This window comes from Babylonia areolata, chromosome 1, assembly GCF_041734735.1.
Source record: "Babylonia areolata isolate BAREFJ2019XMU chromosome 1, ASM4173473v1, whole genome shotgun sequence".
NCBI classification, from domain to species: domain Eukaryota; kingdom Metazoa; phylum Mollusca; class Gastropoda; order Neogastropoda; family Buccinidae; genus Babylonia; species Babylonia areolata.
The window spans coordinates 67026809-67051995 of NC_134876.1; the positions used below are offsets into that span (position 1 = coordinate 67026809).

The 25187-nt window shown below is 44.1% G+C and overlaps 1 protein-coding gene across 10 annotated transcripts in view; it reads right to left on the reverse strand.

The window, feature by feature from the left end:
- Positions 1–686: 686 nt before the first annotated feature.
- LOC143286033 (microtubule-actin cross-linking factor 1, isoforms 6/7-like) overlaps positions 687–25187 on the reverse strand; it is a 78847-nt gene continuing 54346 nt past the window's right edge. For 4 of the 10 annotated variants that reach the window (XM_076593591.1, XM_076593556.1, XM_076593574.1 and 1 more), the window contains 13 exons: positions 24480–24605; positions 24033–24176; positions 23343–23531; positions 22297–22400; positions 20754–20886; positions 20064–20226; positions 19539–19648; positions 18416–18541; positions 17634–17751; positions 13644–13814; positions 10971–11072; positions 8149–8190; positions 687–4877 (listed from right to left, as the gene is read on the reverse strand). In XM_076593591.1, coding sequence (XP_076449706.1) covers positions 4414–4877; positions 8149–8190; positions 10971–11072; positions 13644–13814; positions 17634–17751; positions 18416–18541; positions 19539–19648; positions 20064–20226; positions 20754–20886; positions 22297–22400; positions 23343–23531; positions 24033–24176; positions 24480–24605 — 1992 coding nt within the window. In that variant the 3' untranslated portion in view covers positions 687–4413. The remainder of the gene's footprint in view (positions 4878–8148; positions 8191–10970; positions 11073–13643; positions 13815–17633; positions 17752–18415; positions 18542–19538; positions 19649–20063; positions 20227–20753; positions 20887–22296; positions 22401–23342; positions 23532–24032; positions 24177–24479; positions 24606–25187) is intronic. The other 6 variants (XM_076593583.1, XM_076593628.1, XM_076593609.1 and 3 more) reach the window with 6 other exon arrangements.

The following is a 25187-nucleotide window of genomic DNA, read 5'->3' on the forward strand; positions in this document are numbered from 1 at the left end:
CCCCGAATGATATATGACTTCCTGCGGGTACCTTACCCGGCACGGTTGCAGTGTAAACCTCACACCACAAGACTTGTGAACAGCGCAGTCAGGATCGTGTGATCGTATACACTGCAACCATGACCGTACGTTTGTAGGATGAGTTACAACACTAGGGGTTACATTCTCGTAAAAAAACAAAAAACAAAAAAAACCCAAAAAAAACCAACAAAACCACAAGCAATAATTTGCAAATCGTAACTCAAGAGTAATAATAATAAATAAAGATACACGCGATCAATGTGAGACAATTATCAAGATCTACGGTAAACATGAAGGCATTTCGTAATAATTATGGTACACAAGAAGAGGCGTCTGAATAATCATGATTCAATTGAAAACCATACAGTATTAGGCAGGGTATCGCTGCATGTCATCCACTTTCTAAGAGACAAAACATGCACACGCGCGCCAATACACACACTGAATACACGTCATACCTGTTTTCAAAAAGCATGTCATCGCATTTGTTTTGTCTAGTTTTGGAATTTTATCTCAAAAGATATTTACTCACTCTATATTAAACACTTGGAAGTTTCGAGTGACAGAGCACAAAAGAGATGAAAAAATGTCATTTGTTTATGCACATACAATAATTCTTCCCATTTCATTCTATGTCACACACACACACACATGCACAGCACACACACACGCACGCACACACGCACACACACACACACACACACACAGAGGCAGCGGCATGTGCATTTGTCACCTTGTCTTCCATATAACAATCTGAAAAAAAATTCCAACTTCATTTTGAACAGGGTAAAAATTGAATCTGGATAAAAAATCTCCCCAGTTCCACGCTGAACATGTTGAAATGTTCACATCTGAATAAAATCTTGATGTTTTAAAACGAACAAAACCGCACCCATCTGATCATTGTTTTTCATCTGCAACTTTTGCATAGGCAATATACAAGAACTGGACAAGCAAGGCAATTCGTGGAACCCTCGTAATCAAAGGGTATTTCCCAAATCATAGTATGAATAGCCAGTGTCATGTTATACAGTCCATCAGACCATTACAGACGTTTGAAAGTAGAGACCATGGTCAGTGTACGATTCTTCTTGTGAACTATGGGAGACAGACAAGTCAGACAACCGACGGCAGAGGACAGATGTCTTTCCCGACCGAAGCACCGCGACACATGTCCCCACTCCCCAGTAAAACAGACAGTTCCCACACGATTATCATGTAACACACAGCACATCCCAACAGTCAGCTTTTGATATGTGAGTACCGGGCATGGAATACACGACACAGTTTTATATACATATATGTGATACTTAAGTGCACTCTTTTTTTCCATTCTAAGCAACATTATTTTCCACGAAAGCTCTGACGATAGATGAGGTATAAATGTTTGTAATAAGAACGTACAAGTCTTTTAATGTATATATCTATGTACAACAGAGAACCCACTCACCAGAAATACAATGTAATCAGCTCTTTAAACCACGGTTTGGGACGGTGGATTGATACTGGGGCCAAGCAACGGGTTTACAATCCGGAAATAATTGGGAGCCAAACGATTATTAAATCGAGGGTTTTGAATCAACTGCAAAAGTAGTTGCTGGATATGAACTCGGGAACGATCTTTTGACTGCACGGCGCTCGAATGGGATCATCACAAACGTCTCGGCTGATGTTCTGACAAAATATAAACAGGTACACATATCTGGTTTCACATGATAGTTCAATTATCAGAGAGAGAGAGAGAGAGAGAGAGAGAGAGAGAGAGAGAGAGAGAGCTCTGTGTGTGTATCAAGCTCACCAACAGATGTAAATAACACAACCACCAAGGTGCAAACTCTGCACCAAGGCCGTTTGTTCCTACCTGAGTGACATCAATGACACAAGAATGCCCCTAAGGTTGCATCCTCCTTTCTTGAAACTCCTGACGCATTTTCCCAACATACAACCCCCGCACAAACACACACACGCATACGCCACAGGACGTGTTTATACAGCGTCTGAAGGACAGAAGATGAAGAAAGCCCGGCACCGAAGAGCGAGGAGGAAAAAACACACAAGTACCTGCGGAATGAGGATTAAAACTGGCAGCCATGTGGGAAGGTGTTGTGGAGAGGTGCGTGCTGTCTGCGAGTCTGTGGCGTACCGACCCGACTGTGGGGCTGGGAGAGTGGTGTGTGTGTGTGTGTGTGTGTGTGTGTGTGTGTGTGTTCTGGGAGAGCTGTATTCAATGCAGCTTCACATTCATTCTGCACGACTGATTACCGATGCAGGGTGTGTGGCTGAGTGACTTATGTAGCTGCAAAAACAACACTAAGCAAATATCCTATGTTCCTCTAAAGATTATAATCTTTTTGTTCTGCCTTCTCTGGCAAAGGCGCGTTTAAACACACACACAGACACAGACACACACATACACACACAGAACAAGTTCTTTTCAAAAGCAATTTAATCTGATCATGTTTGATCCTTTTTTGTGTATTTTCTCTTTTATTTTCTACATTGTATGGTTCGATCTTTTAAAGTTTGATCTTCTGTCACGCATCCTTAATATCAATATTTCATCTGAACCAGGCACTGACGTGGAATGCCCGTGACGACAAATCATTTGCATTAAAACAGCTTCATACCACTTGGTGATTCATAAATACAGCTCCTAGGTTTAAAACAATACATATCAACGAGTCCATAATAAACATTATTTCGGTTATCCATTCGCATTAAAATACAGTTTCGATAAAAACCTTCAGACATTAATCATATTTGAACTTTCACACCATTCTGGACGTCAAAAGCTTTTATATTGTCCAGCTTCGTTAAAAACATTCAGGTATAAAACAGTTACATAAAAAGCCTTAAAAAAATCGGGTAAGCTGTACATACAGGAAGCATGAAATCCCCCATGAGATAAATTCGAGTCTCTGTTCTTTGTCTCAATCTGCTGAAGGCCGACAAGCCACCCCCACCCCAAACAGCCAGAGAAAGAGAGGCAGGGTTACCATCCAAGTGCGTCTGAGAACACCAACAACCCAAGCTTGCCCCAGGAGAGATCCTACAAACACTGATGCACAGCCGTCAGGCCAGGACAAGGCCAGTGATGTGAAGGAGTGGTGAGGGGTTTTCAGGGCGCCCTCACCCTCCCTCAGGACATAGTGAACGTGGGACAAGCCCCGCTGTGACTCACTGACAGCTGAACGCCATGTGATCGTCAGACGGGGCCTCAAGGCACTCTCTGTCCAACTGCTGCACGTGAGACATGACACATAACCAAGACCTCCGTTTCTGTCACTCTTAGAAACAGAGGGACCCCGGTGAAAATCACTATCAGCTTCCATAGCCAATCAAACGTCACGAACAGTTATTGCTCTTTTTGGTCTTAGGTTTCTTATATATGCATTTTATAACACACACACACACACACACAAAACTAAAAAAGGCTACAGCAGTTGGTTCCCGTTAAGGCCAAGGTCTGATGATGATTACATCGACACGAAAACGTTGAGGACATGTCACTTTCACACCTTTCAGTCTGTACCCTGCAAGGCAAAACATTGACAAACCAACACTACTACAACTTTTCTTCTTCTACGCTTTGGTGTGTAACGGTTTGACATTGCATCATAATCATCTCCCCATGTGGCAGTTCCAGCTACAACTTCAAATCATCAGTAAAAAACAGGTTTGTTCCCAAGGAACTATGCATAACAGAGGAATGATCACTTGGGTATAGCTCACAGATCAATTCTGGTGTGTGTACAGGAAAAACAACAACAACAACAACAACAACAAAAAAAACCCCACAAAAACTGGGATCTATTGGAACCATGACATAGGCCGACACCCACCGTGCTATAATCCTACACAGTTACTGTGCCATAACCCTACAGTCATTGTGCCAAATTACCTGCCCACACGCACGCTGCCATTTGTTTCTGGGGTGGAACGTACATGCTCAGAGCACTGAAACTTGTCCCTGGCCTCACGACTCCAGTCCAGACACTGTCGGTCCGTCGCAGCAAGTCTTGGTGTGCCATCCCTACAGAGCACCACTGAAGGACTGACCGGAAAGGCTCGCTGACAGTTCTGGCTGGTAATGGCCGACAGGGGAAGAGAAGAAGCGGAAGGAGCGGGCGGAAGGTATACTGGGGTCACACCAAGAGCCGAAGCATGTCCACAGGAATCCGGAATGTGTGAGTGATTGACTGCATGCAGGTTTGCTGTCCGCTGCTTGCACGATGGAATGTGTCGAAACCCGAGTGTGCTCAACCCCACCTGTCTGTTTCCATCCCTATGCAACACACACACACACACACACGCACGTACCCCCAACACTCTCTCTCTCTCTCTCTCTCTCTCTCTCTCTCTCACACACACACACACACAAACACACGCTCATCAGTATTTAAACTCGGGGAAGTGATGTTTGGAACTGGAGCTGGAGGTGGTGGAGCGATGGGCGCCGGTGGGGGCGTTGGGCAGCTTCCGGTGACGGGAGGTGGAGGTGGTAGGGGTGGAGCCCAGCTGGCGGGTGGGAGTGGTGGCCCCGGAGCGGCCCATGGTGGGGGTGGTCCTGCCGGATGGAGTGGTCCTGCCGGAGGGAGTGGTCCTGCCTGACGGGGTGGTGGAGGACGGCCTCTGCGGGGTGGTGCTGCGCCGCTGGGGGGTGAAGGAGTTGGGGGTGGTGGGGCGGGAGCGGGGCACGCCGGAGCCGAAAGCCACCGTGGGGGTGGTGGCGCGCGGGGTGGTGACCCCTGACCTCCGCCGCTCCATGGTGGGCGTGCGGCGACCCCCCGATGACGAGGACACAGAGGTCCGCGGCGTCCTTGACCTCTGACTTCCGGACAGGTTTCCTGTCGAGCCTGCGCAAAGGGTTGGGTGGAGGTGGGGGTACACAAACAGAATGGTAAGTAAAGGAACTTCTTCCACCTCGTCCTAGGTGAGAAAATACACCGTCACTTATTCACAGCATTGTATACATATTCTGGCGTGAACCTCATCAGCGGTAAAGCATTTATCAAGCTGCGGACGAAAACAAGCAGTCACCAGCAAACACTTGCTACACTCTCTCTCTCCCCCCCCCCCTTCCTCTCTCTCTCTCTCTTGCACACACACACACACACACAAACTTGTCTATCTGATAAAGACAGACAACACAAACAGAAGAACGTCTGTTTCAGGTACACCAGTCTCACTGTATACGGCCTCTGCAATAAGCCGGACAATAAAGGAGCAATGCAAACACACAGAGCAGTCACACGATGATTCCCGGTCCTCCCAACACAGTGACGTCAGGAAGGCCTGGTGTGCTGAACTGACACCACGCTATCTTCCAAATCCTGCACCACTGCCATGCACCGTGGGCGGTCAATTACACACACTGTTTTGCCATCTTCACCATAGTGTTCCGTGACGGTACATGTTGATAGAGAATAAATCCATTTCACTGATCTTTTCACGCTGCGATACTACACAGAAACAGGGTCATTTCATGGCAAGACCAGTAAGTTTTAAGTATGTCTTGATTTTGTTCTGCATAAGTGCACTGATGCAATTTGACACAGATGAATAAATGAATATCTCACACACACACACACACACACACACACACACACACATCACCTCACACCACGAAAAATAGTACATCCTAAGGCAAAAAGTAACGATATGTTTTCTTTTTAGAACCTAATCGATTGCTGATCTCCCTCTCTGAATACAGATCTATCTGTAAAACCTATTCCTCCATATATTATGTCTTTATATCCAATAAAGAGAAATTAGCAAAGCGGTTGGTTACACTCACGTAAAATAATTTGGCTTGAGTTTTTATCCCATGTCGTACTTCAGAGAGAGAGAGAGAGACAGACTGACAGACAGATAGATACAGAGACACAGAGGGGGAGGAAGGACAGAAAGAGAAAGAGAGGGACAGAGAGAGAGAGAGAGAGAGAGAGAGAGAGAGAGAGAGAGAGAGAGAAGATGTCCAAATATGAGAGTTTGAAACATACGTTTTTAAAATAAGAACTTTAAAAAGTGGTACTTAAGAAATTATAGTATGACAGAACACAGTCGTACAGATAACTCTCTAAAGAAGCCACGGAAATGATAGACAACACTGGTGCAAAGAAAAACTGATGACAGAGCTACATTTTTCCTATGACCACCAAAAGAAAGCGCACACGTCAAACACGATTCATCCTTTTTGTTTTTTACAGTAATAAAAGAGTAAGCATATAAAAACAAACTGAAACCAAAGAAAAAAATATGCACGAGTTTAATAATAAAAAGAGGGAAAATGAAAGACGGAAGGAATGGAAGAAAGGAAGAGTAGTTGTCCTAGTAGTAGTAATAGAAGAAGAAGAAGGGATGCTAGAAACTACAATGTCGTGCAATAGTTGATTTTGAGTTTAGCATGAACTGAAAACAAAGAATGCGCAAACAAGTTAAATGAGTACTAAACATTATGTGCAAAAGAATGAATGGGAAGAAAAAGAAACGAAGATACGTGCATAAAGAAACACACCCGACAGACGTTAAACCGAAGGGAATGCAAACACAGGTAATACCAGAAGGCATAACCATAGTAATAACAGCATATATCTGACAGCCCCATGTTTAACAGCCTCCCATTTACATCCTGACACCCCCAATACACCACCTCCTCCCCTCCAGCGATATCCGCCATTCAGTATCGCAGGTGGTCGTCGACTAATGAGCACTGCAAACACTATACAAAGACACACACTACACCACTGCACACACAACCCATGCATTTCTACTGGACAAACTGGCAGCCATGAAGTACTGAATTCCACTGGGAACTGCCACTGCCAAATAATAGCACTCTCGCACTCTCAGTTCTATCTACCACCCTCCCCCTCACCCAGACAGACTGTGAAGGAAAGAAAAAGACTAGGCATTCGTTGGTGAGATATCAGCGTAATGTTCCTTTCAAGTAATATTTTTGAAAACTAAGTATTTTGTTAACAGGCTTTGCGGGTGTTTTCTACAGCATACAACCTTGTATGGAACCAATCGTCCTTTCAGTATAAAGCACCGAGGCACAAACTGCGATCTCAAAATGCTGCTCCTCGTGTTCTGTTCTTCTTCAATGATGTCATCACTGATACCTACTGAGTGCTGTAAGTCTGCATGTGTTATCACCAGCCCCGCACCAGGCTTCTTGACAAAAAGCTTCATCAACCTCTTTCCGTTATGATGACAGTCGTGATTACAATGTCAGACCACCATCTGCCTCTACTGACCCCCAGCCCAGCACTTGGTACAGGAAACAAGGTTCAAGACTGAATCCCCTTTCATCCCTCTATAGGTATGGAGAACTTGTAAACACAAACTCACTTCCCAAAGGAGAACATTTTGTGACTCTGTGTATCCACGATGAGCTCATCGACCATTATTAGCTTGGTCAGTTGGTGATTATTTCTACGGATGACAATCACTGTCGCCGGTTATTTCAAACCAGTAGCCCCGTTAGTCTACTAAACTTTGTTGCAAACAAATATTTATTATTTGCTACAGGGAACAACTACCTACAAAGGTCGAACATCATGAAGAACACAGAGCTGAGTTCGCCTGGCTATTCAATAGCTATCCTCCTGCAGATAAATCTGGTATGCCCTCTCCACTGGTTGCACTGGCCAGTCTGCGTGTCTTAGTACCAATGCTCTAACACTATCTGCACCGTTCTAACTGAAACCATCTGAACAGTTATGAAAGGCTGAAATCATCATCTTCATTATTTTGAAACCAATTTGAATTGTTCTAAAATATTCACACAGTAAAAATACAACAACGAAACCATATTTTAGAATAAAGAAAAGAATTAACAGTTTCCGAACTATTTAATGCGATACTTAAAATCATCTCCGATTTCCCCGTACGCTTTAAAGGTTTAAAATGTTATTGGAATCTTAGATCCGCAACAAACTCACACAGCTACGACTACAGCATATACAGATCACAGCATCAATCTTCTGGGTCAGAGGTGGTTGAAATGAGGTCATCATGATAATGAAAAAGAAGCGACAGGTAGAGAGACGGCAGCAAGATACAAGCTATCACTGTATACACACAGAGTACACTGTGCACAACAAATTTATATAGCACTAGTACCAGCTCGCTGCCTGTGATAGCGCTGCAGCTCGGCGTCCACTTCTGTCAAACAGCATATTATACATACATCGTTCTATCAAACAGTATAGTATACATACATCGCTCTGTCAACCAGTTTATACATACATCGTTTGTCAAACGGTATATACAGACATCGTTCTGTCAAACGGTATACACATATATAGTTCTGTCAAACGGTATACACATATATTTTGTCAAACAATACATGCATCGCTCTGTCAAACAGTAAATACATGCATCCTGTCGTCAAACACAGTACATACACGTTTCTGTCAAACAGTATATACATACATATTTCTTCCAGACAATATATACACCCTTTTGTCAAACTGATTCATACATACATCCTTCTGTCAAATTGTATACATAAACACATTCTTCTGTCAAACTGTACGCATACATACATTCTTCTGTCAAACTGCATGTACATCCCCTTCTGTCAAACTGTGTATATACAATCTCTTCTATCTATGTCTACACACACACACACACACACACACACACACACACACATATATATATATATATATATATATATATATATATACAAATCCCTTCTTTCAATTCGTACATGTTATCGTCTGTCGACCGATATATATTTGACCTTAAGGGCGTAAAGACGACAGGTCGTTAAACTCCACTCTACCAACGATATATACATACATTCTGTCAGCCCATACAGACACCCTTCTGTCAAACAGCATACACAGACAGTCTTCTGTCAATTACATACATCCGTCTGTCAACCAATAGATACACCAATCTGCCAACCAATAAAAATACATACATCATCATAGTTACTCAATGCATACATCCCTTTCGTCAAATAGGATAAGTCACACATATCTTGTGTGACACAGACACATACCAGACACAGGTATAAAACATGTTATGTCATCTCCCTTCTCCCATCCAACCCCACCTCCACGCTTCCCAACTTCATCACACACATACACACAAAGACATACACATTCACAAGAAAGGACACAAAAGAACGTATGGGAACAGTGCACAGAAGCATAATAGTACACTCCCACCACGATCTGCCACACCCGATGACTGCCAACACCAGTGTCATTGAAACACTCTCTCTCTCTCTTTCTCTCTTCAGCCACTTCTCTCATGAAAACAGGACACATCACACTGACTCACGATGCCACTTTGTTAACAATGGGTACACAAGTGCATTATGACGACATAAATACGCATGTCTACAGTGAGTAACCAGCACAACACATTATGAGTATACACAATGAATGGTTACTATTTTTTCCCTGAAACTATATAACTAGATTTCACGTATATTTTTCCATTACATACGTGTGCAAAAATGACACAGCTGGCTTAGTGCCCACTTTCTACATGTACACAATATACGAACAAGCTCGCACACAAGTCATTTTTATATGAACATCGAGTTCGTTATCATCTACTGCATCTGAAGCAAGTTCGCTCAACACGTTCTAGTGGATATGAAAGCAAAGGCAATTACATGTGATATATAAATGGCGGTTTCATTTTAATCCATTATCTTTATTCATCTCTCTCTCTCTCTGTCTGCCTCTCTCTTATACACGCACACACGCATGGGGCGAGAGAGAGAGACAGACAGACAGACAAACAGAGAGAGAGACAGACAGAGAGAGAGAGAGAGAGAGAGAGAGAGAGAGAAGGCGATCTTGCGACGCTTAATAAAGTAAACTTACCTTGGCGAATTAAATGAACAAGTAAATTAGCAAACATACACAAGACAGATAAATGAATAAATATATTCAACTATATGAAGAGTACATTCATCATATGGATCCACGTAAGTACATACTTCTTCTAAAATATTTCTAGACAACAAAACCAACTTGTAATAAAATGTCATTTTCTGTTTGCATACTATAGGTTCATTTATATATTTTGCTCAGCATGCAATAATTTGCTGTTTTTTATGTTTTTTGTGGGTTTTTCTTTTACTGGAGGGAATGAAGTACAGGTAAACAACCCTTCTTTTTACCTGACATCGCTCAGAGTAAAGACCCATACTTGTAACATGGATTTGTCTTTTTTCCTTAATTCATTTGTTTATTTACTTATTCATTTTAAAACAGATTCAATCATTAATCTTATTTCGAATCATTATATTTCTTTCAATAAAAACTACACTGCGGATAAACCGTTTCAAATCATTATTCAGAGAACGGAATCATGTCCGAGCATTGCGTGTTTATTATTATCTATGTTTTGCTTGTTTGCTTGCGTGAAAATGTTTGTTGTTTTTTTTATGCGTCCATTGCGTAATGGACAAATGTCATTAAAAGAATTTTCATGCCTGTGAATTGTGTAGCCTTTGCAGAAAACGCCCTCCCCTCCCCCCAACACCCACCCGCCTTTCTTCTATTCTAATTTTTTTAATAGGTCAGCGCGGCATTTTCTTGTCATGCACAATGCCTGCATCAAGCCATGCATTCGAACAGCTCCTCTGGTTTTCACAGCCGTGTGTCCAATCGGGAAGGGAGGGAATCAGTCACCTTTTTCCTGTGAAACTTGTGTGGGTTTTTTGACTTGGTCTTTTCCCATCGGGATGACCTGTATTAGTGTACCTCGCGGGTCATCCCAGCTGAAATCCAACTTACCTTTCAGACACGCTGTGAGGGTTAGAGATGGCAAACTGTAAGCAACACACCCACCCAACAGGGTTAGGTCAGCCTTCAAACATATATACACGATCATACCTCAGTCAAGACGGAATGAGAAAGAGAGTAAGAGAGAGAAAGAGGAGGAGGAGGAGGAGGATTAGTGGGGCGACGTACCATAGTCGGGGTTTCGCTGCAGAGAGGAGGAAGGATTACTGGACAGATTGACCATAGAGGACGTGATACGGGATCGGCGTAACGACGAGTCGCCGCTGCCTGCTGGAACAGACACATCGCTACATCATGGCTACCTGCTCCTCGCCTTCCTTCTCCTGCTCCTGCTGCTGCTGCTGCTCCTTCACCTACAGCCTTCACCACACTGACTAGCCGAGATCCAGGGGTGGGCTACAGGTGATGACTGTCACCACCATGCTACATGGGTAGTCATGCCATCGGGTTTTCAACCGTAGGGTCAGCTGCCCATGTCCCATGTTTACAGGTGGATACACTTACTATCCATGCTGTTTACAGGTGGCTATGCTTACAGTCCATGCTGTCAGAAGCTACATGTATACACGCTCATGCCTTCAAGCCGGGTTATGTTTACGTCGCGTGGCCACAGTACACGGCAGCCCAGTATACCAGAGTTGCCGACGAGGATCAAACTTGTCACTACTCGCAAAAAAAAAAGAAAAAAAAAGAAAAAAAAGGAGAAATTCTGATTGAAAACAAATTCTAACAAAGCAGATAACTGGATGGTTCATTTACCTGAACTCGTAACTTATCACACCAAACAAGCAACCATGCTGAAAGATGACCCTGCGGAGAAAATCAGACTGATAACCAGGAATTCTGAAAGAGGACATAGAGACTGAGGGCGAGGGCGCGCGGAAAGGCATGGGAGAGACACAAGAGAGGCGAGGGTTCTTTCCTTAAGAAAATTAATGATAATGTAGAAAAAAAACAAAAACAAAGCAAAAACGTTCCTGCGATCTGAAAAAGACAACTAGTGTCTAAATATCTAGTATCCTACTGGGACATGCCACAGGTTAATTTGATCCTCGTCTTCTCTGGCTAGACGGTCAACACTGGAAGCTACGAACAATACTGCAGGCACTTCTCTCTGTGTGTGATCATTTACAGAAGATATCGGGCGAAGCTCCATGCACCATCACCAGCACAGCGTCCCCAGAGCCCCCAACTATGACGTGTTAGTCTGGGATAGTCTGGGAGGTTAGGTTAGCAACAAGCCACAAGCCACCTCACACGCGGTGTTAGTGCAAAAACCCGTTAAGTCAGTTAACACACATTCATAACAAAACACACATGCACTCCAAACCAAAAGCATACCCAACAAAAGTTCCCATTCGTGCTTGATGAAAACTTCAACACTGAAATGCAGCCTTTGGCAGAACCATGGTGACACACACTGAACAACACAAGGGTGCTAACATACTAGATGGGAGTTAACTTCGTAAAGGGAATTGTATGATCTTGGTTTCAATGTTCTGAAAGTACAATGGGACGAGTCGTGTTTTAGCTTCAGACATACTGTGTGCGCGCGCGTGCGTGAGCAAGCGTGTGTGTGTGTGTGTGTGTGTGTGTGTGTGTGTGTGTGTGTGTGTGTGTGTGTGCGCGCGCGCGCGCGCGTTTGTGCCCAAACATGCGAGAAGAACAGTTTCGTTTCATTTGTATATTTACAAAGTGTTCTTTAAAATTTTCCATGACACGGGAGGTAAGTGTCCAGCCATTGTAACAGTTCTGTTTTTGCGGCAAACGGGTTGACTGGAAAGTCATTGCAAAGCTGCTTGTCTGTGTGGATCCGTTTGCCCTGAGAAACAAGTTCACATGTGGGCCTAAAGGTTGTATGTAATGGTTGTATTTCATTTATGGGTTGGTATGCACTGTACAGGCGATCAATGATACAGGAATGGCGGACTATTTTCGAAAATATATACGAGACTATGAGTTTGGTGGTCAGTTGTTATAATTTTGGAACAAACCTTACACGTGGTACTAACATCTGATGATTATAAATGCTGTTTCATTGTGTACAGATGTCAGTAAAGGTCATGTATGTGCATACCGAATGATTTCACAAGTCTTCGCATACCTGAGGCAAAATAGTGTTATGTACTCAGACATTCACCCAAACTGATGATGTGGCACATACTGAGTTCACTGGACCAAACCGACAATACACACCATGCACATGCCAGACTAGCCATGCACTAGTCATGCCGCAGTATCTGCTTTGTCACTGCATGCCCTTCATGTTGCATATCCTACATAACTAGCGGTGTGGGAGGGGGGTGTAATCCATCTCAGACTGGTCGTATGTAAATCAAAGTCTAACCTGTACAAAGGTCTGCTATCACGACAACGTTAATCTTGAGTTATTGGAAGTCAAATATTACACTGTTTTGTCCACAGACGTTTTATTATAAAGTTATGTTTAATAGAAGGACGTTAAAAAATCAATTTCCAGTACAGTAGCCTTCTACTGTCAGGTTAACTAATGAATTTTTTTTTTCAAAATGTGGATCGGCTCGAAGACGAACCCTTCAATTTTCGTGTCTCATTTATTATTTTTCCTCTCAACTGGGGTCATTTCATAAGGGTAACTTTATGTGAAATTACAGGGACCATGTAGATGATACCAACAAACGGGATCACTTGAACACAGAACATTGGACAATTTAGTGTGGTGGTAAGATGTGGACGTGAAACTCCACAGCAAAACGTGGCACACCCACAAGCTGTGAGAGCAGGGACGGGTGGAATGAGGAAGGGGAGCAGCCTAGCTTGAGCTATCACCATGGTCAGGGAACTAGCCCTTCCTGGCAGTACCTGAGGAGGTGGACGACGCGTAGCCTGTATCGGGAGGACGCCTCCTGCCTGACGCAGGGAAGGGGGAAATGCGCCCCGTACTGCTGCGGCGAGGCGACATAGAGTGCAAGGATTGCGAGGACTCATCCGACATGAGCTGTTCTCGCAGATCAACATTTGTCCTCCCTTTGGCTGAACAAGACAAGGCAAGCACAGGTCATTCACACGCACAGCCCCCACACAGCATGCAACACAGCACCACAGTTTTAACAGTATGGAACCAGTCTCCCCTTTGGAGAAAACAAAAGCTGTATTAGACAATGTGGGGTTAACAGAACAGAACAAAAATAACACCAAAGAAAAAAGTCATGAAAGCTGAACAAAAAGCAAGTATTCGTCAGTCTATGTAGTCCGAACAGGAGCCAGTGGAGGGGAAAGCGGTGAAGGGAGAGGGGTTAGATGTGGGGGATGAACAAAGAAAAGCCTGAAGGGCAGACACAGGGGAGGTAATTGAAGGGCAGACACAGGGGAGGTAATGTGAAGGGAGAATGGTCATCAACAGGGTAAGGTGAGGGGTCCCCACTTACTCAAGTCCAGGTCGTCCACTGAAACACCTAGAAAAATGGCATCAACATTGTGGTCAATGTCTCCCCCAACATGGCTATGAGCCCTGCGCTACCCCACTGCTCCATACCAGTACTGGTCACACATCGCTCCTCTTTCTCTTCTCAAAGGCAAAGTGACCACGAGGAAACTTAAGAATACACAATTATGAAACTTCCGATTACAATTTCTGAGTACATGGGATGGTATACAGCTGTGTCAGAAAAGTAATCTCCTGACAAAATGAACGTACACAAAACATGCACATCGGTGTACACGTTAAATAGGAGAAACTCACGATCTGAAACGAACGGAAGTGACTTCATAAATTTAACAGGGGCTGGGGTGGTGGAAGGGAATGACATCAAAAGAAATCTCCATACAAGAAATTTCAGCATGATACTGATAAATGAGACTAAAACAGTAACAGAGACGGTCTATACAACGATGGGCAATTATGGAATCCATGCAAACCAATTATGACACAGTATGACAACAATGACGATGCAATCACGACATCAAAATGCTGTTCTGTGTGACAAACATTGCAATCGAGACATGAAACTGATGTTCTGCAAGACAAACATGGCAATATGATAACATTAAACTGATGTTCCGCATGACAAACATGGCAATGGAGACATCAGACTGATGTTCCGCATGACAAACATGGCAATGGAGACATCAAACTGATGTTCCGCATGACAAACATGGCAATGGAGACATCAAACTGATGTTCCGCATAACAAACATGGCAATGGAGACATCAGACTGATGTTCCGCATAACAAACATGGCAATGGAGACATCAGACTGATGTTCCGCATAACAAACATGGCAATGGAGACATCAAACTGATGTTCAAACATGGCAATGATAGCATCAAACATGGCAATGATAGCATCAAACTGATGTTCCTCATGACAACATTAGCAGTGGCATCAAACTGACATTCTGCATGGCCACAATGGCAAGCACCAAACACGTCAAAGTGGAGACCTCATGAACATGGAGAATAAGAACGCTGATACGCAAGTAAAGCTTTCTTCCACAGTGACAAAAACTAGAGCCTTCAAATAAAGCTGCAAATGACAGAAAATGACCCAACTACAATGAAAAAGGCGCAAGACAATGATTAAGAGAAGAGACACTGCCAACAATAAAACTGAGAGCATACTGCCAACTATGGCACTAATAAAAACACTGTCAACTTTGACACTGAAAGAATAATTACCAATTATGGCACTGTTAGAACACTGCAAACTATGGCACTGTTAGAACACTGCCGACTATGGCAGTGACAGAACACTGCCAACTACGGCACTGAAAAAACACTGCCAACTATGACATGATATTGCCAACCATGGCACTGACAGAATATTGTCAACTATGGCACTGAAAGAACACTGCCAACTATGGCACTGACAGAATATTGTCAATTATGGCACTGAAAGAACACTGCCAACTATGGCACTGACAGAATATTGTCAACTATGGCACTGAAAGAACACTGCCAACCATGGCACTGACAGAATATTGTCAACTATGGCACTGAAAGAACACTGCCAACCATGGCACTGACAGAATATTGTCAATTATGGCACTGAAAGAACACTGCCAACTATGGCACTGACAGAATATTGTCAACTATGGCACTGAAAGAACACTGCCAACTATGGCACTGACAGAATATTGTCAATTATGGCACTGAAAGAACACTGCCAACTATGGCACTGACAGAATATTGTCAATTATGGCAGTGAAAGAACACTGCCAACTATGGCACTGACAGAATATTGTCAATTATGGCACTGAAAGAACACTGCCAACTATGGCACTGACAGAATATTGTCAATTATGGCACTGAAAGAACACTGCCAACTATGGCACTGACAGAATATTGTCAATTATGGCACTGAAAGAACACTGCCAACTATAGCACTGACATGGCACTCCGAACTTTCGTAGTGAAAGGGCAGTGCCGACTATAGCACTGAGAAGAACAGACGATGACGTCATAGCGGACCTGAACAACCTAAAGCAAGGAAGCAGACAGAAAGCGACACACTGACGTCATTCCCCCCTGTGGCTCTGAAAGACTGGTGACGACACGTCACTCACTGTGGAATGGATTCACTCTCGGGGCTCAACTAGAATCAGTTACACTGTGTTGAAAATCATCTGATCAAGCGAAACAAGGCAGTATGTCAACTCACATAAAAATAATTATGTAATATTCCACTGCTGAACGAAGACAACGTTCTCATTAAAAAGGCTGTTATGATTTGCATGATAATATTACGGTTCAACAAATTATTCCAGTTCTGGAAATGATGTAAACAGACATGTTGCAAAATGAGAAGAAAAAAAACTATCAGAGACAGACGAGTGTGGATGACATCAGGTTTAAATACAGCGCTTACGCCTGGTAAAAACAGAGACTGGGAAAAAAAGTGTAACCCCCCCCCCTCCCCCCAAAAAAACCTAAGAGTGAATGGAAAAAAAGTCTGTAATGTGTCAAGTACACACACACACACACGAAATGCTGATGTATGAAGAGACAGTTCTGCGATATATCAGTCAAAACCAATACTTACCCCACACCCTGCTTCAAAACTCACAGTCAGTGCATTTGTTCATTACATTTCATTACTAAAAAGTACTGTGTCTACCTTCACAATAACAAGAGAGATAATGAGAAAGGGAGGGAGAGAGAGAGAGAGAGAGAGAGAGAGAGAGAAAGGCAGTGAGCAACAGAGAGAGACAGAGAGGGGGTCACTGAGATAGTGAAATAGTGAAAATGACAGACAGGCAGGAAGAGACAGAAATTTATAACCCAAAGTTTAAGCTACGAAAATACACCCTTGTTTTCGTTTGAATGTGTGTTCAACTTCACTAACTAGCGTCCTAAACTCCATATACAACAGCAATAACCCTATATACTGATTAACACCAACGACCCTATATACAGGGTTTTAGTACGACATAGCGACATGAAAAGAGCTACTGAGACAAAACAGTGCAGACAGAGAAACACCACTGACAGCAGTTTGGTTAGGGAGGTAATGCCTACTATTTTACTCTGAGAGAGAGAGAGAGAGAGAGAGAGAGAGAGAGAGAGAGAGAGAGACAGAGACAGAGAGACAGAGACAGAGAGGGTAAGGGAGAGAGAGAAGGGAGGGAAGAAAGAGGGGAAGGGACGGCGAGAGGGTGAGGCAGAGAACGTAGATTCACATAGACATACAGGGGGGTAGGAATGAATGCTGATCTCAGGATAACTATAGCTTTAAGTGTCAGAAAAAGACAAGGAGCTGGACATAAATCGATAGTGTGTGTGTGCGTAGGATGGGTTATGCGTGTGTGTGTGTGTGTGTGTGTGTGGAGGGGGAGGGGGACTGGGAAACCTGACCTTTGCAGGGGTCATTGCTGGCGACGAACTCCTCCAGGGGCACCCATCCTCCTCCCACCCTCACCATCACAGTCTTGTTCAGCAGCCGTACCAACACGATCTTCTGCTTCTCTCCGAACTGCATACATACAGACACACACAAACGTACACACACAAACGTACACACACACGCACGCACACACACACGCACACAGACACACGTACACACACACACACACAGACTTTCTTTACATAAAAAAAATGATAGACATTACCGGAACCTATTTGTTCCCATAATCATCCAACACCTTAATCATCCGACACCTTATCAGTTCCACCACGGCACCTTCAATATTTTTCTTTAACTCTAAGGTTTTCTTGAACCTATCATTATCATTGACACTCTTCTTTTACCACTGGCAATTTCTATGCAATTAGTAACAGTAATGATTTCACACACACACACGCTCACGACGATACGCACAGCTGCTAGTTCTCAACCCAGCGGTTGAGCTGAAGGAGCCGGCCGTATCGCCTACGAAAGCTACGCTAGTGAGTAGCCTTCTTTGACTGAGAGATCGGTTTAACTTGGTACTCATTATGATTTCACAAATGTTTTTTAAACTGACATATTTATAATCACACTCTCCCTTACCTCCCCACCCCCCATAAATCCTCAAACACAACTACTCACAGTGTTATCCCCCTTTATTCCCCCCTCCATCCCCATTCTCACAACCACCCACAGAACTTCGTCCACCCCTACACAGAGAGAGTGAGTCAGCTGTGAATCAGTCAGTCACCCTGTATTTGCCCTCGTCCACCCGGTAGCCGGTGAACCGGTTGCGGCAATCGCAGCTCGAGGTCTCCAGCTCTATGGTGTCCTGGATCACCTCGTCGTCAGACAGCGCCCGGCTGGAGTTCCGGAACTGAAACCAGTCCGAGCCGGACACACACACACACACGGACACAAACACACACACATACACACACACACTCACACACACACACACACACACGTGCACACACACACACTGTATACATCTAGGTCTGCTGAAAAGCGCCCGGCCAGGGTTGTGGAAACACACACACACACACACACACAGCACGCGCGCGCACACACACACACGTGCACACACACACTTCACCGAAACATAGTTATTTTTGTACTTCACATCGCAAATCATAACGGAGTCGTTGAACTGAAACCGCCCGGCACAAACTCTCTTACCACAGACAATCGATATTTGACTATGTCGACTGAACTACACTGCGAGCCCTTTCCCACAGAGTGTAGCGGGCAAAGTACCAGCATTCCCAAAGGGGGTGCCAGGGGCTCTTTCAGCAAACACAATATCGCCTCCTTCATGAACTTCTGTTCGTGAACTTTCCTCTTTACTATCACCCTCTTTGCCTCTCTCTCTCTCTTATATATATATATATATATATATATATATTGATTGGTCTGGAAAGACTTGAATGTATTTTTGGTCTTTACCTGGAATTGATAACTGAGCATCTTTACTGTTTGGTTGTTTGTTTTGAGCCTACGAAGTGTGAGGTCTCTGCTGGCAAAATTTGGTTTTGTGTGCCTGTTATAATAATATACATTTTTGTGCATTGTGTGTACTTATGTTCAAGTTCAGGACATTTCAATCCTCTGTCGAAACAATTATGGAATGATAATCAGAGGCATGTCCTTGGTTTATGAGCGTTACGTGACTGTAATCGTACTCGGTTTTCGTTTTTCAAGTGCTTTCCATTCATGGGATTGATATTCACTTTAAGTCATACTGCTTATAACCCTGCTGACCGCAAAAGGGTCATTTCGACATTCACTTTTTTCAGCCCTGGTGTAGCCCTGTGTGGTCAGCTGGGTCTCAAGCAACAACAACCATACACAGGCTAAACCAGCAGACAGAGTACCTTGTCTGGTTTCAGAGCGTCCACGAAGTCCTTGTAGTCGATGACTCCTCTCTTCTCTCGGTCAAAGATGTCGAACACAGCGTTCAGCTCCGTCTTATTGGTGGGGAACTCTGTGCCGACACATACATGATTATAAACTGTATGCACACCATGCGGTAAACACCCGCAGCTGCATGGATAAATGCGTATATGTCTAGATATCAGTTTTATACTTAAATGTATGCGTGTATGTTAAGTGTGAGGACACACACACACACACACAATACACGTGCGCGCGCATACAAGGACGGTATAAATGGTTGTGAAAAGCTTACAGCTGATGAGTAATCTGGACGCAATCAATGAATACAACATTTCAGGGTGGCGAGTCTTACAAGGCAGCAACATACAACAAGACAAAAATAGAAGTATCTTCAGGACACAGCCACATACCAAAACAAACAAACCCAGCCCAGCCAAGCTGACTGATAGACAGAAGCAAGAAGGAAAGAGGAGGAAAGAAGGAGGGAAGGCAACAGGACTCACTGGACTGCAGCATGCCGTTGACAAACTCCTCCTGGTTGAGGAAGCCGTCCCCGTTCTTGTCCTGACGGCGGAAGAAATCGGTGATGCGGAACTTCTTGGCCTGGATCCACTTCAGGTACTTGGCTCGCCACAACTCGAAGTCAAAGTTCTTGAAACTCTCGAGCTGGGGACATGAGAAGCAGAGTGAGGTAAGCCTGTTTACACGTGGAAAAAGTCTTTATCATCAATCTTCTTCTTTACAGTTTAGCCAAACGCCTGTTTTGACGTTGAAAAAAGTCTTTATCATCAATCTTCTTTACAGTCTAGACAATGGTACATGGAGGCGGGGGTGGGGGTTGGGGGGGGGGGGCTAAACGGATAGTCAGATCCGTTTATATCTGATAGGAAACGCTTGTGATAGGTCATACCCCATACTAACTTCCAGACGTATCATTATTTTGTGAAGAATTCATATCAACAAAAGCAGTGTATGTGTGCATCACCAAGCAGCAAACCTCCAGTTTAAACCCTTTTATTTTTACCAGCCAGTGTATGTGTGCATCACCAACTAGTACACCCCTTGTTTAAACATTTTTTAACCAGCCAAACAATTACCGACGTCTGAAAATAAACAAACTGTCCATCTCCCACACCTCAACACCCCTCCCCCTACCACCACCACCCCTCCCACCTTGCCCATCAACCTCTGACCTCCTGCAGCATGTCGTAAGCGTCCTGCAGTTTCTTCTTCCTCTCCACGGCCATGCGGGACACGGTGCGCCATTTGTTCTGCAGCAGGGCGTAGCGCGGGTTGTAGCGCCCGGCCTCGTTCAACCGCAGATTGCTGCACACATCGCTACGATGTGTTGGACTGAACGAATGAAGCAACACCGCTAGCTGCCTGGCCCATACTCAACAATGGGGTGGGTTCTTTTTTTTTTTTTTTTTTTTGAAGGTACCATGTGAATAAGGGGGTACTTAAACTGACATGAAAACAAAGACAAAAGACGAAAAACGACTGACGAACATAAGTGTAACGCAAAAAAAGCAAAAAAAGCAGAGAGGGAGTGTTATGCAAAACAACATACACTCAGAAGAAAGACACAGAGGTGTGGATAATGGGTCAAAGTGGTGAGAAATATTGCGCCGGATAAAGATGCAGGAAAAGGAGGGAGAAGAAAGAACAGACCTACTGAAGAAAAAAAAAGATATGAAGAGGAGAAGGAGGAGGAGGAGGAGAAAGCAATGGGAGCGTGCAGGCAAGAGAGAGAGAGAGAGAGAGAGAGAGAGAGAGAGAGAGAGATGTAGTGAAAGAATGAGAACAAGTGAGACAGCATGAGAAAGAGAGAGCAAGAGAAAAAACAGAGAGCAAGAAAGTGAGAGAGAGTGAGAGAGTAAAATAGAGTGAAAGAGCGTGAGAAAGAGAGAGAGAATGAGAGATAGAGAGAGGCAGAGACTGACACAGAGAAGCAATCAGACAGGCCACGAGTAGCAATACAAAAACAATGGAAGGGAAATAACCCAAATGACAGAAACAGATACTGACAAAAACATCCAGAGAGAGAGAGAGAGAGAGAGAGACAGAGACAGAGAGACAGAGAGAAACAGAGACAGACAGACAATGGAAGGAAAACAACCCACCAACAGAAACACAAACATCCCCGCAGACACTGCAGCATACGCCCACGACAACCAACCAGAGACATAGACCATCACCACAGAGTCAGTGACGGGGTTTAACTCCTTGACTGCTTAACTTGGAAAAAAAAAAAATGATTTCGATTTGGTGGCATGAAGCTGAAATGCGAGAACTTCTTTGTGTGTACTTTAAAGTGGTTTGATTGATTCTTAACTCTTTCCATACGAACGGCGAAAGAGACGACGTTAACAGCGTTTCACCCCAATTACCATCATCAAAATATTGCAAGCGGAAGGATCTTATACTGAAGACGTGAATGTTGACAAAGAATACCACAATTCTGACGACGGAAGCTAAAGGTTTGGTCATTCAGACACCCATGGACATCCGCGGGGTCTGTGTAGAGGAGAAGAGAGGACTGGCCGTACTAAGTGAGTTAAGAAACAGAAATAACGGATCACCAAAGAATCATGAATGACATCCTGACCGGTTACCTCAATCTTTAGTATCTCAGTGCGCCAACAGCCCTCAGTGAAATGCTCACCTATCAGCAACTTGAGTCAAGGGCTTAACACCACAGACCAGAAATGGGTGGGGGCTGAGGAAGGTGTTTACCTGCCGTTCTTCTGTGCGGGGCTGGGGGAGGCCTTGACGTCAGTGGACATGATCTTCATGAAGTCCTCGGACTCGGATAGCTTGACTAGCTCTGCGTACACCTCCTGCACACACATACACACACACACACACCCCACACACACACACACACCCCACACCCCCACACACACAGAGTCTGTCATATGGACACTGACTGGTATAGTACTCGGAGGAGTGGGGAGTGGGGAAGAAAAGGGGAAGGGTAAGGGAGTGAAGGAGGTGTACAGACAGACAACAAATGGACACACATACCAAACACATATGCAAGAGAATAATGACAGAGGGTTGGGTGAGAGAAACAATATTACTGAGAGACGCATAAAAGAGGGAGACTGACGGAGGTATAGCACAGGCATATCCGTCCTTATACGGAGACATACACACACAGAGCTATATAACCATATATATATATATATATATATATATATAAACACCACACACACACACACACATATATATATATATATATATATATATATGTGTGTGTGTGGTGTGTACACAGATATATATATATATATATATATGTATACATAGATATATCTGTATATATATACATGTGTACATATATATATATATATAATATGTTTGTGTGTGTACATATATATAGATAGATTGATAGACAGACAGATAAGGATATATGTATATAGATAGATGAATAGATAGGATAGATATAGATAGATATATAGTGAGATAGACAGATGGACATATTTATACATTATCAAAAAAATCCTCAGATGGACAGATAGATAAAATAGACATATTTATACATTATCAACAATCCTCCCTGTAAGGAGAACATAGCCTCCCAAAGACACCAGACACACTAGACAAATGAAAAAATAAAAGACAAAAACAACAATAACAACACACTAGACAAATGAAAAAAAAAGAAAAAAACAATAAAAACACCACACCAGACACACTAGACAAATGAAAAAAACAAAAACAAAAACAAAAAACTAACAAGAAAACCAAACCAAACAAAACCAAACCCCGTATCCACGTACCTGATGCTCCTTGAGCAGCTCCTCCACCACGCGGAGGTCGTGCGGCACGGGGTCTGTCTCCTTGGTGGCCAGCAGGGCCTGGTACTCGGTCAGCTCGGTCAGCATGTCCTCCAGGCTCTGGGCCAGGCCCACCAGCTGGTGCTGCGTGTCCCTCAGGCGTTCTCCCCGGGCACGGGCCCGCTCCAACAACTGCCCGGAGAACAAGAGACATTGCACTGAGGGCGGACACAGTGTTTACTGTGAAAATGTAAGATATTGATTTTTTGTTGTTGTAATTCTACGGTAACTGCCGGGAACAAGAGACACTGCACTGAGGACACAGTGTTAACCGTGAAAGTATTTCATTAATTTTAGGTTTACTGCCGGGAACAAGAGACATTGAACCGAGTGTTAACCGTGAAGATATATATATATATATATATGTATATGTGTGTGGAGGGTGGGGGCAGGGGGGGGGGTGCGTGTGGAGACGCGCATGTGAGCGCGTCTGGGTGTGTATGTGTGACTGTGTGTGTGTGTGTGTGTGTGTGTGTGTGTGTTTGAGTGTGTGTGTGAGAGTGCGTATGTGTGAGCATGCATGCGTTTGCGTGAGTGTGCGCGTAGTGTGTGTGTGTGTGTGTGTGTGTGTGTGTGTGTGTGTGTGTGTGCGCGCGCGCATGTGCATGAGTGTATATGCAAGTGTGGACGCACCTGGTCCCATCGGGTCTGTGTGATGGTGAGGTAGTACTTGACGAAGCGCACAGCGTTGGGATGACAGCTGCCCAGGATCTCCTCGGCCAGCCCCTTGATCTTGTCCACGTGCTCCTGGTGGTTCTTCAGCTGCTCCTCGAACTTCTGCACGACACCATCACACACCTGCCTTACACACCTGCCCGCCTGATACATCACACACCTGCCCGCCTGATACATCACACACCTGACTTACATAACTGCCCGCACATCTGCCTTACACACCTGCCCGGCTAATACATGACAAACCGCAGCTATTGTCACACACCTGCCTTACATACCCGCCTGATAAATGACACTCCTGCCATCCAATCAAACACCTGTCTTACATACACGCCAGCCTGACACATGACACACTTTTGCCATCTAGTCACACACCTGCCTTACACACCTGACCTCATAACTGACCTCATGTTTCTCTATCATCTGCATGATGACGACCTCATCGTCGGGCAGGGAGCGAAACTTGAGCTGGGCCTCCGCCTCTGGCAGGAACTCCCTCATGATGGTCACCACCTCCTGGAACTCCTCCGCCTGCAGCACGGCACACAGCACAGCACATCATATCACTCATAATTATGTGTCACCTACATATATCACTCATGTCACAATCCGCATACACACATGCGTATTCCAAACATACACACATATTACACACGCATTACACACACACACACACACACACACACACACACCACATCATCATCATCATCATCATCCACCCACAGGTAGCCTGTAAAAAGAAAAAGGTGCGGACAAACCTCAACAACAGCAACAACAAATGAGATACGAACACACCAGAAACGAAACACGGACTGAGGGGTGGGGGCAGGGGGAGAGGGTGAAGAGTCAGGGGGTGACGTACGGACACCCTACCACTGTGGTCTAAACAAATCTCTGTTCGAAGAACATATTGAACATGCTCACACAAACAGCAGAGGAACAATAAGCTAACAGCTTATATATCGTGCTCAAACATGTCATAAATCACTTTCCATTTGGTTTATCTAGCTTGACGGCTGGTGAAATATCGTGCTCAAACATGTCATAAATCACTTTTCATTTGGTTTATCTAGACTTGGCGGCTGGTGAACGTAACACAACGGAACAAATCCG